General features: G+C 39.8%; 1 protein-coding gene across 1 annotated transcript in view; it reads right to left on the bottom strand.

The window, feature by feature from the left end:
- Nucleotides 1-1,465: 1,465 nt before the first annotated feature.
- The window catches only part of LOC104530598 (ecto-NOX disulfide-thiol exchanger 1-like), a 52,399-nt gene continuing 35,546 nt past the window's right edge, over nucleotides 1,466-18,318 (bottom strand). The window contains exons 5-7 of the mRNA XM_029086799.1: nucleotides 8,624-8,726; nucleotides 5,682-5,767; nucleotides 1,466-2,420 (exon numbers count right to left, since the gene is read on the bottom strand). Of these exons, the coding sequence (XP_028942632.1) occupies nucleotides 2,289-2,420; nucleotides 5,682-5,767; nucleotides 8,624-8,726 (321 nt within the window). The 3' untranslated portion in view covers nucleotides 1,466-2,288. The remainder of the gene's footprint in view (nucleotides 2,421-5,681; nucleotides 5,768-8,623; nucleotides 8,727-18,318) is intronic.

The following is an 18,318-nucleotide window of genomic DNA, read 5'->3' as shown; positions in this document are numbered from 1 at the left end:
TAGACAGATAGGAAAAACCTAGGAAGAGAAAACAAACACAAAGCAAATATGGTGATTAGGTTACAAGGCCCTGTCAGCTTTAAGATGTTTTGTGGCTATTGGGGACAGGAGTTTGTGGGAGAGGAGATGAGACAAAGGGAGAAAACAGAGGATACAAGAGAAAAGGGAGGATAGTATATATTGAGTAAGTATGGTATGAAGAAAGCTGAGGTGAAAGTTTTCTCACATCTCTTTTCCCCAGCTTTAGTGCCATCCATACACATTTATGTTACAGTACTTAAATAAGAGCTGTCAGACCTAACACATTTTTGCCTGAATTATTCATAAATCTGTATGATCATGAGAGAAGAAAGAGTTGCTATTTGGATTAAACTAGTTAATTTTCATTAACATAACTGGCATATAATTACTAGTTTCACCCAAGTAACTTCCCTTAACACAGGTTCTGTAGCAACTATAATAGAGATGTATGTTCTTTAAAAGAATTTTTATGGGTACTGACTGAAAGCATAATTTTCTTCCATAATAGACCTGCTAAGCCTCTTTCTTTTTCCCTTTTGTACACAATTAACATTTCATTTAATATTTCTAGATTCCAGGTAGGTGCCAGAAAAGAAATAGGTCCTAAAGCAGTAATCACTAACAGCCATGTAGGAGAGTTCCTTCATGACTAATTGCATTTGATGCTAATTGCTGTTTATTGAAGAACCCGAGTGAAACATGACTCTGACAGGTATCTGGATACTCCCTGCATCTGTTGCAATTTGACATATTTCCCACTGTTGGTGCCCCACTTGACAGGGCCAGCTCTCTTGTGGTTGCCTCCTCTGCCTACATAGAGGTGTGATTTGGAAGCGGCTGCTGGTTCTTATCCAGCACCACGCTAAATGCTGTATGGATGCAGTTCTTTAAAGCTGGTCTCTGGGAGGAGCGATTCCTTCCATACTCTCCTGGCTTGGTTGATACACACACTTCTTTAGCTTTTGCTGGATCTCACAAGAGGGCTGGAGTACTGTGTGTTTGACAGTAAATCCTAAATGATAATTTATATCAGTGTCCCCTCTTAAGGGACACCACCAGAAGTGACTCATGCTTTTTCTTCCCTAGCCAAAGGCCAGAAGCATTAGCTGGGAGTTAGAAGGAGTAACTAATAGGATGCATCATGACTACCCAATACAATACTGAAAACGAGAAATTTGAAGGTGTTAATTTTTAACCTGGCTGCTTGTCTGAAAAAAACCAAATGTAATCTGTTCAGCTAAACAAAGGTCCATGTTGGTACTTCCTCTACCAATATTTTAAATTATTTTAATCTTAGCTAATTTTGCAAACTTTTTTTTGATTCCTAATTAATTTAACCAAGTTATCTGCAATTAATAGTTTAGGTAGGAGAAAGAGAAGTGCTAGGAGACTCTTGATGGATTGACAAAAAAAAAAATCAGAAGAAAAACTTGTACAAACAATATGGTAGAAGTCATATTTATTGATAAAAATTAATATATCTGCTATAAAATTTGTAACAGTAATGCAACTGAATATTTATTTTGATGCATAAACCTGAATGTTACATACCAAATACAATACAGTAACACTGGTTTCCTCCTTATTTACATGTTTATGAAAATTGATATGCAATCCATGTTAAAAGAACTTGTAATGGAGAATAGTTACATTAGAAAAATAATATTCTTGATAAAGCATTCTTGAGGACTCCAATCACATTTTCAGGCCTCTTTCAATAAGGCAAAAATCCCTGGTACAGCATATAACTTAATTTACAAAATACAATAACTTCAGACACATTTTCAAGTTTTCTTTTGGTATGCTTTTCCTCACTGTAAAATTACTCAATTTTCTTACTAAACAGAAAGAACTTTCAATAACGAAACTTAATGAGCTCTACTATATATTACATATATATCGCTGTAGCTTAGCGATCATAACCGGGCAATCTTTCTCTTTAACTGTTTGCTCAATGAGCTTTTCTTAGATGTAGGACATGTAGTATTCTGAAATCATTATGACTGTGGTGTCTTTCTTCAGTTTTCATAGGAAACAGATCTGTCACATTTTGAAACTTTTTTTAAAAATTTTATTTTATTTTAGGAACTGGTGCACAACTACATTTCCACTCACAAGAGAACATCACAAATGTAACTAAAATTAGGCTTGGATAACTTTGAAAACATACTACTATGTGCCCAACCCCAAATTTCTTACTTTAATACTTTAGAACCCTGCCATGCTCTAGGTATTCTTCTTCTGCATAGCTTCATTACTAGTCACAGTCAGATAGTTTTAATTCCTTCAAAGGCACAAAACTTCCACCTCTTTTCCAGTGTTGCTCCTACACCAGTGAATTCTTGTTTAAACATGCGTGGCAGTCTCATCAAAAGCATTTCTATCTCATTTGCAGAGATCTGAGAAAGAGAGAAAAGTAAAATTAAAGTGAGAAAGCTGCCCTGTAGATTGGAAAGAGGGAAGTACGGAGAACAGAAATAAGAGGGGAATGGAGGTGGAAAACCTGGGCAGATGAAAACAACCAACTGTTATTATTTTTATTTATTTTAACCTTAGCCTGACTTGAATTTCCAGACTCCAAAGCAAGTGCAGATTCCTTGCAGGAATGATTCTGCTTTTGTAAGTGGCATCCCACTGTGAAAGAATGACAACTACTATGTCGGGGGTGCTGCCACAGTGTTGTATGAAGTCCATTTAAGAGCTACAATTACTTGTGAGAAGGAGAAAGCAAATGGGACATTATTCTTCCTTCTCATTCCAGGAGCTCTTGAGTCCTTTTCTTCCCAGCTCCATAAGTTTTTCTCTTGAAAAAAAAAAAAAAAAAAAAAAAAAAAAAAAAAAAAAAAGAATAAAAGGGGGATTTTATTTTTAAGTAGCTCACTTTTATTACTTAGGGTTGACTATCAGTGGAGCAATATTCTCCCAGTTTGGCCCAGTTCAGTAGCCCCAGACAACTAAGCAATGAAGTTCCCTATTTAGAATTGCTCAGGAAGATTTTATGGACTTGAAACCTTCATAACTGGTCACCTTCATAATGTAAAAGATGCTGTCATTTCAGAAAACACGTTCACAAAGACAATCTTTCTGGTGTAATCCGTAGGGGAGTCAAGAAATAAACAATCATGGAAAATGAATCATTTTATCCTGCAGCTACTTCTTCTAAAGTGATAGTCATGAAAGGAACAGTAAAAAACTCTGTGAGTGCTGCCTGTTATCCACAGGTCTCTTCATGGTTTGGTATCTCTATGGTTTGATAGGCTTATCTGGAAATTATGATACTTCTGCTTATTCATATTAGTAGGAACCTCTATGGTGAAAATTTTTATTTTTTAAAGCAGTGTATAAACATAAAATATGTTAATTACACCTAATTCCACCCAAGGGAGGTGAGAAAATATCTATCACCTCATATTTTTCTGAAGAGGTTAGCGAAGCAGGAAGATTAAATTATTTGTTAAAAGTGGCACTGAAAATCGGTGTTGGAGGCACTCTAAAGCCCCAAAGTAATCAGGTCCATCTTTTACATACTCTCATGGCAGTAATGGATAGCTCGTTACCTTTGGGTACTGTATCCGAGCTCTATACTGAGCCCTCAGCCTGCATGGGTATGCTGACCTTATCATTCCTACTCAGGTGAGGAATGACAGGCTAACCATGGCAAGTAATTGAAATTAATCTCTGAGATTGCATCTCTGGATTGCGCTATTAAAAAGTAATTTGTTGCTACAAGCAGTTACTTCCAAAATAAACCAAGCAAGGTCAAATTTTGTGGCTTGTGCTTATTATGCAACAAGTAGGTCAAGTGGTAGCTGCAGGGCTTGGTACCTTGGCACTTTGGAGAGATGGACACAATGTTCCTTTCATGAAGGCTGTGTTTGCAAGTTAAGGGTTTGATCCTGCCAGCCTTGCAGAAGTTATCAGGTTACACATGCAAAGAAATTCAATAACAGAGCCCACTGACACATGCACAAGGAAGGACCCCAGCAGTGAAGAGGGAGAAAGTTGAAGAGCTCAGTGGGCAGAAGCAATGAGCAGCAGGGCTGGAGCCCAAGGAGCCAGAATTTTAAATTATCGCTGTTTTCACTCAAGAGATACAGAGCTGGAGTGGTCATTGAGGGGAAAAAACAACTGAAACTTAACCAAAGGTTGTGTGTTAAGGAAGGACTTAAAAGATGACTGAGGAGATTGGGCAGACTGGGTGCTGCTAGAACTGGGGACAAGATGAAAGAAGGTGTACATGTGGCAGATCAGGGAATAGAGAAGCAGAAGAGGAATGGTTGCAGGTGTGAAGCTCTGGATGTATCAGGTCCTGATAAAATCAGATTTTTTTTTTTTTTAAATTGAAATTCACCAGCTTCTCACCTCTTTCTACTGTCCTCATCCCTTACTCCATTTTCATTGCATGTAGGAGTGCACTGTAAGGCACTAGCAAATCTGAGATGTCGTGGCCTGAAGATAGTGCCTAGGAACTTTATCATTCTTCCTCACTCCTCCATGCAGTCTGTCTAATTTCCAGTCAGTTTCTAGCTCAGAATCTCCTCTGCTTTTAGCTGTACATTTTTTTTCATAGAAACACAGGAAGGGTCATGAAGTAGCCCATCAAAGTAGCCCATCACAGCAGCTGCAAGAGGATTTGGCTATGGGTGGAATGGCTGGAGGAAGTGTTCAGGAACAAAATGTTACCAGGATCAATTAGCACCATATAAGAAGTGCCACTTATGTTCTGAGTCCAAGTGCACACCATAGCTACACCCTGACTCCATGTTGCAAGAAGATCTGGGCAAGTACCATCATCTCCATGTCCAGTGGTAGTATTGGCAGATGTGGATAAGAGCTCTGGCTAACCACAGGGTGACCCCTGCATCTGCTAAGTATCTCATGCACTCTAGCATCCTGCAGAGCTGTTGTTTAGCTCTTAGAGTAGCATCCACCTGACCGAAGGTGGCTATTTCACATCCGAGCTTCTCACCCTTGACTTGCTTAATATTCAGTGGAGAGGAATAGGCACTTTCGGGGCTTGATGTCATCTCATCCTACAGTCAATATATAAAAGTAAGTCAAAGAATCTTATCCTACAGGTAAGTAGTGACCATGGACTGTATGAACTGATGCATTAAAAAACACTTTACACACTGTAGTGTGTTTGCCTCAGCTTTGCGTAGGCCACACCTTCTCTGAATTTAGCAATAGGTTCAGCCAATTCCTTTATGAGGCCCCCTTCTGCTTCTCTGTGGAGACAAAGTGTATGCTTTATGTGTTCATGAAAGTTCATGTTTGGTGTGACCCATGACTAACAATTTTTAGAAAATTAATGATTCATCTCCTAAAACTCTGCACAGTTTAATGGCCATGGCTACACCTGCCTCTTGTTCTGCTTTCTTTCTCCTCAGCTGTATTTCGGGATCATGTATCATAAAATCAGCTGCTAGTCTTTGCCATTTAAAGCTCTGCTCTTCTTTGTGACAAAGAATAGCTAAACTGTGTGAGGTAAAGACCTCAAAGCAAGCGCATGCACAGTAATTTGCGAATGAACAAAGAGAGCAAACCCCCAAGCTCCATATCCCATTATCTTTCTAATGGAAACGCACGAAGTTTAACCTGAAGTAAAGAATAATACAATATTTCTACAGAGAAAACAGATTTTGATTAAATTTTTTTACCCTAGAGTCCAACTGCTGCATATAAGACCAAAGATATTCTATATTGGCTCCAAAAGGATGGACGTGAAGAAATGTGGATATGATACCTGTATTAAAAACAAATGCACACAAAGTATTGAAATTACCTCAGACAATATATCATTAAAATAAGCAGGATAACTCTGAATAGTCTGTTCTTGCAGGTTTTTCAGTATGAATTATGATTCTTATTTTTCTTACACAACCCAATAAACATAACAAAATGGCACATTTTTAATACAGTCATAATAACATGGTAAACACAATAGCTCATCTTCAGGAATGACAGCAGTTAGCAAGTAAGTGACCAAGATAATATACTGATGAATAAAGGAATTTCTAAACAAAGACTTGCTGGAAGCATTTCAACTACCAATTTTATGCTTGATTTACCAATATAAAATTGTGTATACTGTAATGGTAAAATTACTGCTTTTTTCCCCTTCACTGGATGCTCTGTTGTGAAAATGTTTCATATAGTTTTGTCAAAAACCTCACTCCCTCAAATTTTTCTAGTAATTACATTGATGCTGGTTATGAAAAATGTTTAATCCATATTACCCCTAACTGCTGCTGAAGAAAACACAAATCCTTTATGACATATTTACTTATTTACTTTCTCTTAAAAAAGAGTCAGTTCTGTCTGTCTTCACTGTTATTTACAGGATCGTTGTCAAAGGCATGGGAATAAAAGTGGCTTAGGAGGAGTCAGGATCTAAGTCCAGAGAGCTTTTCTGCAGTGAAAATGAAGTGACAGCATAATAATGATGACCAGAGAAAACAAGATTTGAGGCATCAGAATTGCTATTAAAAGCACTAGCCAATTTCTCCTCTTCTAAATAAACAGTGAAAATACAAAATGGCATGTGTGCTACTTACTGTTTGGAGTGAGTTGAACTGTAAGAATCAGAGCAAATATTTTCAACTCTGTTTGGATGGGTTTCTCAGCTGAACTACCCTAGGGGAAGTTCCTTATATTTAAAGCATAAACACCAGGATTAAAAATGCTTACAAATGACAAAAATGGGTCACTGTATCTTGTGTACTGCAGGCCATACTGCTTTCTTGATGCTGAATGAATTAGGATAATCTTGGATTTAATTTTTCCCCAAATATTGTCTATTTTACTTATCATTTTCAAGTAAAATTTAACTCATCTCAGACTGGCTTTGCAAATAACATCTTTTTTCTTTCCTAATTTTTCCAGTAGCACTTACAAACTTCTGATTCTGCAAAGGGAGGGGCACGTATTCAGTTTTATACTATGGCGAGTCCAGCAGCAGATGCCTTCTTTGTGCTGTGCGTGACCATAGGCATTCACACAAGAGCTCTTGAAGCAAAAGCCAAGACCATCACACTTGGATGGGTTGACTGGAAATCCAATTTGCATTCAAATCACATTTTACTATTGGTAAAATATTGCATTTGTTATGTGTATTTCCAAAGCTTTTCAATTCAGGATGTTCAAAGCTAGCTCTTTCATATAATGTAAATGAAAAGTCACTTGAAAATATTTTGTAGTTATTGGCTGGAGTTCCATGATAACTTTTTTAGTAGTTTTGTTTTCCTTTTGCGCTCTTTTCCTCTAAAGCAACATTGACTTTTGTAAAATATGGCAAACAGTGAATGGACGGAGGCAGGGCCCATTCTTTGCTTGCCATGCCTGAACATGCCTTGGAAGAGGTAACATTAAATCCATCTTGAGCAATCTTTTGCCTCCGAACTGTAACAATGAGTCAGTTGGGGGTGTATTACAACTAGTAATATCTGGGTTGAGATTTCACTGTTTATCTGAGTGTGCCACTGGACAGCTAGTGGATGGAATTCACTTTGTGACAGTGCCACTACTTGTTACAGTCAAATAATGAGTGACCTAGAAAAAAAAAGTTATTTATTCTGTTCTTAGTATCCCATCCTTGCTACTATTCTCAAAGAAGTTATCTTTGAACAGAACATCTAAATACATTTTTCACTTTTAAATGGCCTTTTTGTTCCAAGCTGTCTGAATCTGTGCCCCAGCAATAAACCAGCTTTTCTGGTACTTAGCAGATGCAAATTAGCTGCATTTAAACAAATTAAGATAGGTTTGTAACTATCATCTATTGGGATGCTGCTGATCTTCTGAAAAGACCAAACCAAAGAAATGAAATTTGGTCCTTCAGGTCAGCGTTCTGGTGAATGACAATCATGCCACAGAGAGCACTTTGGACTGTGGGTCTTTAGGCTCCTTGAAAACCTGTCCCACTGAAACCAAATGCAAAACATGCACGGATATAAATGGGGCATGTTCCTGCAAGGGTAGCGTGGGTACAGCCAGCATTCCTGTGTGGCTAAATGCTACATAACAGTTACCTGGCCCACTGCCTATAAGCTGTAGCTTTTAGGCACTCTTAAAGAGTTTATTTTAAAGATTTTATTTTAGGTAAAGGAGATGACAGTCCTTGTGGTATTCTTTATAAATATTCATATTGCTAATTCCCTCACCTAATGTCAAAAGCATAAATCTGGCTTGCTTAATACATCCACTATACATATTTTGCTTGGTAGTTTGCTAATATTATTTCCATCCCCTTCTCCTTCATCACTTTGTATAATAATCAGATAACAAGATATACAAATCTAGTCTGCTAAGTCTTCATTTAAATATAGTCTTCATATATTCATGCTGCAAGTCTAAATGCAGATCCTGCAATTTTCTTCATACATGAAATCCTTTCATTAAACTCTGCAGAATTTTTCAGAAAAGAAAAATTCATTTGTATTTGAGGATTTCTCTTACTAAAAGCCACTATAAATACAGATGAAAAATACAAATCTTTTTTTTTAACTTTTATTAGCCCAAAGATGCATGTAAACACATATGCAAAACAAAAACTTATTAAAAGGCATTTTGTTCTCAAAAAACTTATTTGGGATTATCTTACCTATTAATAGTGCCTCTTTCTCTGATTTTAGACCGGGGCTTCTTTTCTCCGAATTTTTTTCTCTGTCTTGGTTGACCAATGCTACTGTCAATACATTGATTTCCTATAAAGTTTAAAAAACAAAACAGGTGGTCATGTAGATTTCATTTACTTCAGTTAAACCTGTCTGCTTCCTTTCAACTCTATAAAAAAGATCATTAGCTTAATTCAAATCTAAAGACAAGCCAATTATAAAGAATTGATTTGTTTGCAGAATATTAAGACACTTTTTGAAGTACCTTTATGCCAAGAGCTGCCAAGATGAGAAGTTTTGCTTGTGGAGTAAGTAATAACTTTGTTGTTAGTGCTTCTTCATTATAACGGTTTGAAAGATGTGCCATAAAGAGTGGGGATGGTCAGAAACCTCACATTTTCTAGCTATTAAAGTTGTAAACAAAGACCGCCTCTAGGGAACATGGATGGAAACATTCAGCTACAGCTATGAGAGTAAATTCAACACTCACAGACAAAGTTTCTAGCTACTAAAGCACAATCATCCACTCTGTTATACTCTTTGACCAGTGCCTGGCATGGTGTTGAACCCTGTCCCAAACAATTCCCAGGCATGTTTTGGGGGTCAGCACACTTCAGGGACCATTCCTAACAGGTGGTTTGCATAGGGCTACCTTGTTTCGATGACTGAAAGAAAGCCAGCCTTAAAGGCACATGAGTCAAGGCTCCTGCTTTGAGCTCTTTTTTCTCCAACCAGGTGGCCTGAACCATCCAAATCTCAACCAAGCTATCACATGTTACAAGCTCCATCAGAAGTACCCAGGCAGTTCTGTGACACAGACTGGTCTTCTCCTGGGTATATGTGAAGTAAACAAATTATCTCCATTTCAGAGGCATGTAAGTGGCCTCAAAGTGCATTGCACAACATCCAAGAATATACATGGGCTGTTTCCATGGAGCAACTGCTATGCGGGAACTCGTTCCTTGGTGAGGCAGTGACTCACACTGCTGCATCTGCTCTGTGAAATGCTCAGCAGTTCCATGCAAAACCTCAGAGGTAGAGAGCATGTGGCTGGAGATAACAGTGGTGTGAGGTAGGACTGTGTGGGAATGTTGCTCTTGCTCTGTTTGAGGCAGTCAAGGCAAACAGCTGGAAGTTACATGGGACTGGGCAGCCTTAAATGCAAGCAGATTTGCACTATTTGGTGTAATGCTGTGGCCCATCTAGAACATGCACTCAGGGTGGGGCCTTGCTCCAAAATTCTTGGCAAGCATTTTTGGTGATAAAAGAGACACTGGGTTTGGGTCGCTCTAGGGTATTTCTGAAGGTGTAAATAAATCATGCTAAAAAAAGGCAAAACCTCCAAAATACGTCAAATGTGCCTTTTTATACATGAGTAAAAGCTTGCAATCTGTGAGATCGGTAAAAAGAGTCAGGCACTTCCTCACTCTCAATTACCCCCCTCAAATAAAAAAAAAAAAAAAAGAGACAAACAAAAAAACCAGTGATGTACTCCATGCTTAAATTTATAGGCTTGCTCCAAGGAGAAGCTGCCCAACACACAGCATCTGATAGCTCAGATGCATCATAAGTTCAACTGTTCTCTTGTGTTATGAAGAGGAGGAACAAATCGCTATGTGGCAGCTAAGAAACAGTATGTGCATTTGAGGGACAAATATGCATATGTCTCTGCTCTGCTCTGGTGAGACCCCCACCTGCAGTATTGTGCCCAGCCCTGGGGTCCTCAGCACAAGACAGACATGGCCCCGCTGGAGCAGGTCCAGAGGAGGGCCACAATAATTATCAGAGGGATGGAACACCTCTCCTGTGAAGAAAGGCTGAGAGAGTTGGGGTTGTTCAGCCTGGAGAAGAGAGGGCTCTGGGGAGACCTTATAGCAGCCTTTAAATTCTTAAAGGGGGCTTATAAGAAAGATGGGGACAAACATTTTAGCTGGGCCTGTAGCGATAGGATAAAGGGTAATGGTTTTAAACTAAAAGACTAGACTAGATTTAGACTAGATATATGGAAGAAATTTTTCACAATGAGGGTGGTGAAACACTAGAACAGGTTGCCCAGAGAGGTGGTAGATGCCCCACCCCTGGAAACATTCAAGGTCAGCTTGGACGGGGCTCTGAGCAACCTGACGTAGTTGAAGATGTCCCTGCTCACTGCAGGGGTGTTGGACTAGATGGCCTTTAAACATCCCTTCTAATCCAAACTGTTCTATGATTCTGTGATATGTATATCCTCAGCCCCCAGCAACAAGGGGCTCTGACAGACCTTAGCCCACAGTGAAGGAGGGGTGAGATGCACTGAGTCACCTGTGGTTTGCTGCAGTTGTGGCCAGCTGAGGCATGTCTCTTAGCCAGAGATCATAGAATCATAGAATGGTTAGAGCTAGAAGGGACCTTGAAGATCATCTAGCTCCAACCCCCCTGCCATGAGCAGGGACACCTTCCACTAGACCAGGTTGCTCAAAGCCTCATCCAGCCTGGCCTTGAACACTTCCAGGGAGGGGGCATCCCCTCTATGATCTATGTGAGATCTATGTGTAGTTGTGTACATGTCAGCTAGTCAACCTTTGCTGCCTGTTTAGCCAGGAGAAATGAAATAACTTTTTAGTCATGTATTTTAGTTATTTACTTTAGGTTGAAATAAATTGGACCTTAGAGGTTCCTATTTTATATTCCTCATTGGCTGCAAAGGGAGACTTAAAGCAGAGATTTAGACACCTACAGGTAGGAGGGAGCCTGCAGTTCAAGAGTTGCAGTGATGCTCTCTTAAAATAATGGTGTGCCTGAGCATCCTGGCAGCTACATCACCTTGACACTAGCACTCCTGTAGTGCTGAAATGCACAGGGCACATCATAGCAGCAGGAGTATGCTCTAAGTTGTCCCGTACTGTTGATTCCCCTCTTGATAGAGCCAAAGGCTAATGCAAATACTCATCTACTGCTGGCCATGACATCCAAGAACAGTGAAAGAAGAGCCAGGTAAGAAAAAGAATAAGAGAAGTGTTCACATTAATCTCTCCATAAGGGCAGTAATGACAAGGGGGTTACAGATCAGAAGAAAGAGCTGGATGATAGATTTCATGATACTGCAGCAGAAGAGCAGAGCAGCATATGCCACCAGAGCTTGTATAGGTTAAGATGTAACTTTTGACTCCAACAAAGACAGAAAAGCAGTCTAAAAATAACAATTCCTGAGAGGGGAAGGAGAGAGCAGAGAGATGTATATTTGACATAACAGGCCCCAAACACAACACACTAGCAGTTTCAGATGGGATTAGTTTTGTCAAGCAGTGATGCAGAGGAAGAAACTATATTCCCATTGGAAGCAACGAACAGATGGATTCTCATTTAATGCCTAGATTTGAGCCTGTGCAGAACATTTTGTATGATTTATAGGACAGTGTAAATGGATGCTAAAGGGAGTCACATCAAGACTCCCTTAACTGTGTGTTGGTGCACACGATAAAACGAGTAAAAAATTGGTTATGGAGGAGCCTGAGGAAACTAAGAGTGGCAAAGACAGCTACTCAGCAAATGACTGGCTTTAGATGAAGGTTGCCAGTTCTTGAGGGTTTGAAAAGGGGAGGTTTCTGCCATCCAAAACTGCCTGCCTGCATCACAGAAGTTGATAAATTAGACAATTCTGATGTACTCAGTTGCCACAATAAGCTTGCAAAGGCCAGGAGAAAATACAGGGTGTGCATGGTCACACAAAGGATTTGGTAGCAATGCTGCTAGGAATTAACAGTGATTTAAGAGAAATAGGCATAATTGTGCCTAAAAAATGAGTGTGAAATTCACCCAGAAACTAGGCTAATTATAGTGTAAGTGAAAACCTTAAGTATCTGACTACACACTGCAGATACAAATCTGGTACCTATGAAGCCTCTGCAACAAACCCTCATGCAGTTAATTCACACATTTTTAGAGGCACTAATTATGCCAACCCACAGAAACAAGACTTTTAAGGGTACGAAGGTGAAAGAGGCAGTAACTAAGTGGAAACAAACAGTTAGGTCACCTCTCTGACATGAGAAAAAGCTACTGATCACCAGATGCCTCAGGAAAATTGTTTAATATATGTACTACATTACAGTATTTCCTTTCTTTCCTGGACACCATCCTTTATTTCAGAAATTATATTTTCTGTGGCACTAAGCAGTCTCCTTCAGCAAGTTTCATTATAAAAGGAGTATTTCGTTACCATCTGTCAGTTCCTGCATTAAAGAACAAGAACACAGCTGAGCATGTGCAAAACCAGTACTTATTAGAAGTGAAATGACCTTGCAAGAACTAAATAGTGTACGTGGAAGGTTTATTCCAGGTTAAATCACACCTGGAGATCATTAGGGACCTGGCCCTATTCATTATTCACAAATTATGTCAGGTACTGGAGAACATGGAGGCCCAATTTGATGATGACAGCTCCAGAGCTGCTCTGCACGAATGCAACCATCCTATGTGATGCTCTCACCATTGTCAGCTTGGAGCTTTTCCCTGAAAGTGACACTTTTGTCTTTCAGCAGATGATGAAAAGACGTGAATTTCACTTGTGGACTTGACAAACCCTATAATTCTCCAGGCACCCCCTGGGATCAGCATTTTTCTTTTGGCGGCTCCCTGCTTTTGAACCAGGGAGGGAAAGATAGAGAGAGAGAGTCTTTCTGAAAAACTTTCAGGACAATTTGCTTGACAAAACAGAGGATGGTATAATAACATTTTTCTCATACAGACTATTCATTTCCACAGGCAGACCTCTGACACCACCACTGACATGGAGCTGATGGCTGCAGTGTGTTGTACATGGCAGTTCTCGTACGTGGATGTATACCTTAGCCATGTCTTGGTCATAAGGTGGGACAGAAATTGGGTTTACATCATTCTTTCATGTATCCTGGCTTATTCTGGAAGCAAATACAGAGGCATGAGCAAGTGGATTGCTCCAGAAGGTGCCTGATTTCACTGTCCACCATGGCAGAGCACCGCAGAGCAGCTGCATCCCACACTGTAGACACAGCAAATAAGAGCGTGACTCTTGAGAAAGCTGCATCTGCCGGAGAGAGACACAGAAGTCCTGCAAGAGTAGAAGAGATGTGATGACTTCCTACAGAGGATAGTCACAGGTACTGTAACAACAAAAGGCTAGCTCTGCACTCCAGGGAACTAGAGGATCAGAAAGCCCCAGATATGTAGTCTGGATTACTTGGGTCTTTCCGTCCTTCATTGGTTTCTTTTTTCCCCCTATGGGAAAGTATGATATTAAATGATCAGTTTTAAATCCAGACACTCATCCTCTACAGGCCAGTCTTGCACCAGTGCAAAAAATGCAGACAGAATACAAAGTGTCTGCTCTTCCCTGGGATTTCTCTCTTTAGCAAAAAATGATTCCTTTTAGCCTAAAAAGTTCTGTGATGCTGAAAACATATGCTAGCCAGCATTCCTAAAAATGAGGGCTTTCCATTCCCCATAAATGCTGACCAAGAGCTGAGCAGGGCTTGAAGAGTAGCTGCCCTATCTGGAAACTACTCCTCTCAGAATGCAGTTCCACATCACCCATTGTTCAGGACTCTGCTTGAAAGGCAGAATATGGGATTTAATGAATGTGACATTGAAGACACCTGGCATGTGATCAGGATGCAAATGACAAATATTCAAAGAGCTGAAGTACTCCCTCCACTATCTGGGTAATCCAAATATTTGATAATTACCTTTAAATCTAGGGGGAATGACAACTGCTTGCATACTGTCTTCAAAGATCGCATTCCCTTTGTTGTAGTATAGGACATTCTGGAGAATTGAGTGGGCAAAAATAATATGCTTTCTGAAAGACCTTTGTTGTAGTATAGGACATTCTGGAGAATTGTGTGGTGAGTGGGCAAAAATAATAATATGCTTTCTGAAAGACTCAGTTAAAAAAAAAAGAATCCTACCAGAATCTGGAATACTTTTCAGGATATGTTGATGTTTGCATTATATGTACAAAGCCAATTGTCTGAGGCATTAAAACAGTAACAGAAGAAGGAAAGACTAGATGTTGGACACAGCAGGCATATGACAGAGCAACTGCTGAATGTTGTTAGATGTAAGGGATACACCACACTTTCTCATAAGCCAGGGGATTTATGAGAGAAAATGAGTAGTAGGAGGAAAAACTATTTATCTGAAACATAAGCAACAATCTCGCAGGCTATTAACAGCAGGCCAGAGAGATGCAGTAAGCTTGAAAAGAAAAGGTAATTTTATTATTTTGATAGAAGAAAGAACCGTGCACATCATACTAAATCTGCAGCCCTTAAGCTCTGAAAGGAATATGTGTACCTGCTCTGAGTCTGCAGAATTTGGCTGAGACTTCAGGTGTGTTTGCTTAAACTGTTTATTGACAATCAGACAAGTCTGATGATTCCACTGCAAACGTAGGTAGAAACTGGCCTGCAACATGAAGGCTGCACATTTCTCATTTCTTTTGATTTACCTGGGGATCTTTTAAAGTCTAGTGTATTTGTGTATGCTTTGCTGGTCTTTCTTTAAATGTACTTCAGATCCACATTGGAAAATTTAATCTTGCTGTTTCAACCTGAATGGAGCTTAATTCCATTTCCAATCAAGTGAATGGAAGCCTTGTAATAGTTTCAATGCACATCAAGTCAGGCATCTTAAATTTATGGGGACGTGGAAGGTTGAGGTGCAGGACAACTTCTAACAGCTTAACATGGTTGTCAGTTGAGAGTGGGCTACTGTCCTTGTCTATGTTCTTATCCATGGTGAATACAAAATTATTCAATCCAAGCTGAGCTAAACTACAATGAAAGAGCTTATTTAAATTTAACCTAAATCAAATTTCCTTGCAAATATAGCAATATATGAGTACACTAACAGACAGTGATCGTGACTCAGATGATCACAGAATTGCAAAACCATGCAGATAACCTTGGGAGGTCTCTAGTCCAACCTCCTACTCAGAACAGGATCAGCAGCAGGGTCAGAGTGTGTGGATGCACAACAAGGGTTAATAATCCTGTGGCTAGATAAGCCTCAAGCAGTTTCTCTGCAATAATCTAGATCTGTGCTCTCTTCAAACATGTGGGATGTGTCATCAACAGATGGGTGCCTTCATCCCCTGCAGGAGGGATTTTCACCACCATCACTTGCTGCTTCCTCCTGATACTTGTAATTAAAGTCTTATCTCCATGAGCAAAAAGGAGGACAGAGATCACAGATGGGGAAACCCTGACAACCTAATCAGAGAAAAGAGAGTCCCCGACCCAGCTCCTCCCAGTGCTATCAAGGGACAGCATCAGACCCAGGGGTCAAGTGTGACACCCACCAAGGGCAGTCAATGAAAATGCTCTCTGAATCATCTTAGAAACTGAGGGGGGCACTGACTGTAGAGGTATGGGATTTGTGGTGGGATGTAGGGGAAGAACGTCTTGGGATTGTGCAACACTTATTTGAGACTCCTTAGTGGGGAAACAAAAGGCAGGAAAAAGGAGAGATCACGGTAGTTTGGGAAGGTTATAAAAGGAATTGGTCGCATGTAAACATGTTGCTGGTCAGTACACTTGTCTGGCCATGCCATGCCCTGATCAGTGCATTACACTCATTAAACTCCATTTCTAACTCTTTTCCTGAGTGAGTGACTCTCTATTTTGTGTGCATCAGGGTGTTTAAGGGGGTCCAAGTACAGCAGCTGGGGTGGGACTAGGGGTCAGAGGGCCATGTGTCTCCAGTGCTGCAGTTAGAGAGACTAGACTGTGTGCGTACGCTGCCATGTGATCACTGGTGGCCATCAAGCCCGACTACCCACTGAATAGGATAATTAGCTTGGTAGCCACATATTTAAGTGGCTATAGGTCTGGTCTGGGACAGATCCAGGATTGACCAGAGAGACTGTGCATGACCTACTGGAGGGACCAGGGGGTCCAGGTCACCAACTGTGGACATTGTGGGGTCTGGGGAATGACCAAAAGACCTGTTTGTGTGTGCTCATATGCATGGGGTAGGGACCACTTATGGGATAGACTGAAGGTCAAAAGCCAGTCACTGGAGGGATCCACATTGTATATACGTGTAAGTCTGCATATCTGGTTCCCACTGATGGACCTTTATCATGATCAGCCAGAAAGGGGATCAAGATGAGGCCATCAGTGCCATTTATGTTTATGAATACTGGGTTAGTGTTGACCTGTGTGGCTGGCCATGTGTCTATGTATGTATGTGAAGTACGTGTTGTATACGCATGTTTGTGCACATGTCTGTGGCAAATATGTACTCAGCCTTGCTGCAGGTTGGTTGCACGGAGCTACAACCACCTTGCCTCTGTTGCTGCAGGATTCAGCAACTCCCAACAGCAGCAATGCTTAGTTTGGCCAAATGCCTATAATTCTTCCTTTAATGGAACTTGTTCCCCTTCACGGGCTGCTACAGCACTGTGCTGTGATGTCTGGAAATTTGGTTGAGCATCTGAACTCTGAAAGTAACTCAAATATCTCCAGGAACATCATGTGTGTTACACAGCTCTTCTTCCAGCATGACCTCTTATAGTGACTGTTTCTGACTCTGCTGACTACTCCTCTAAAAATACTTTAATGACTAGAATATTACTCATAGTCTTTGATTAATATAGTTCTTTTGTTGCTGCAAATGAATTGATCTTGTGCTAGCAAATTAACTACTTGCTAGAAACATATTTTACACAGTCCTGCTTCCTCACAACCTTTCTTCCTTTACAGTAAGAAATTACATATAAAAAGAATAAGGCAAGGAATGAGGCATCCACCCATCTGCCCAAAACCAAAGCCCTCACAAGCAGCCTCTGCTGCTTTTAGAGTTAGCACCAGGTCACCAGTATAGTAAAAAACCCCTTGGTTTTCAGAGTTTTTTCTCAAGGTCTCAGAGGATCCTTCTCCTTCTACTATCTACCTAGTGATGCAGAAGTACGTATTTGCCATATGCCACACTGCTGGTGAATGTTGTAACAATTTTTTCTTGTGACTGGTCTATAATTAGAAATGATACAGACCAGGTGTCACCTTTTTATTCAGATCAAGCCTAAACTTGATAACTTATTTTGTGCCATGCAAGAAAGCAATGTTGGTTTTGTCAGCCACAGCACATTGTAATTACTTTTAAAGTACACTAATATAGAAATTTACTTTTAAAGTGCACTAATACAGAATTTACCATAAATGTAAATTTAAGAGTGCACTGGTATTAACAAATAAACAGTTGACAACTGGGTTGAAAAATTACCTGGCATTAAAATTATAGGAACAACAATGAAGAAAAAATAGAACAGCAAATATAAGACCTTGCAAACGAAGCACTTCAAATGCACCTCTATGCATGTAAGATCAGATTGTCTGATTTATCCTACATGATAGGAGTGTTTTTAGGAGTGAAGATTAATTGTATTATGGTACTCTTGACATCCTATTTTTCCAATCCATTTGCCAGAGAGATGCTTTTAACTTTTTCATTACAAAGCTTTTACTATTATAACTTTCACCTGCTGAGTTTAGGCAACTAACAATAATCTGAAAATGTTTTTCTCATTGAAACTATCTCTTTATATTGTCCTCATTGTGTTTGAGCGCATCTATTTTATGGGAATGTACATATGCAAAATACAGATGACTAATATGAAAGTTACTTCATGCTTATTTTGAAAAGTATGATCAGGTTGCTTCAT

This window comes from Antrostomus carolinensis, unplaced genomic scaffold, assembly GCF_000700745.2.
Source record: "Antrostomus carolinensis isolate BGI_N321 unplaced genomic scaffold, ASM70074v2 scaffold1769, whole genome shotgun sequence".
Classification (NCBI taxonomy): Eukaryota; Metazoa; Chordata; class Aves; order Caprimulgiformes; family Caprimulgidae; genus Antrostomus; species Antrostomus carolinensis.
The sequence above is the reverse complement of the archived record's forward strand: the minus strand, read 5'-3'. Positions and strand labels throughout refer to the sequence as shown.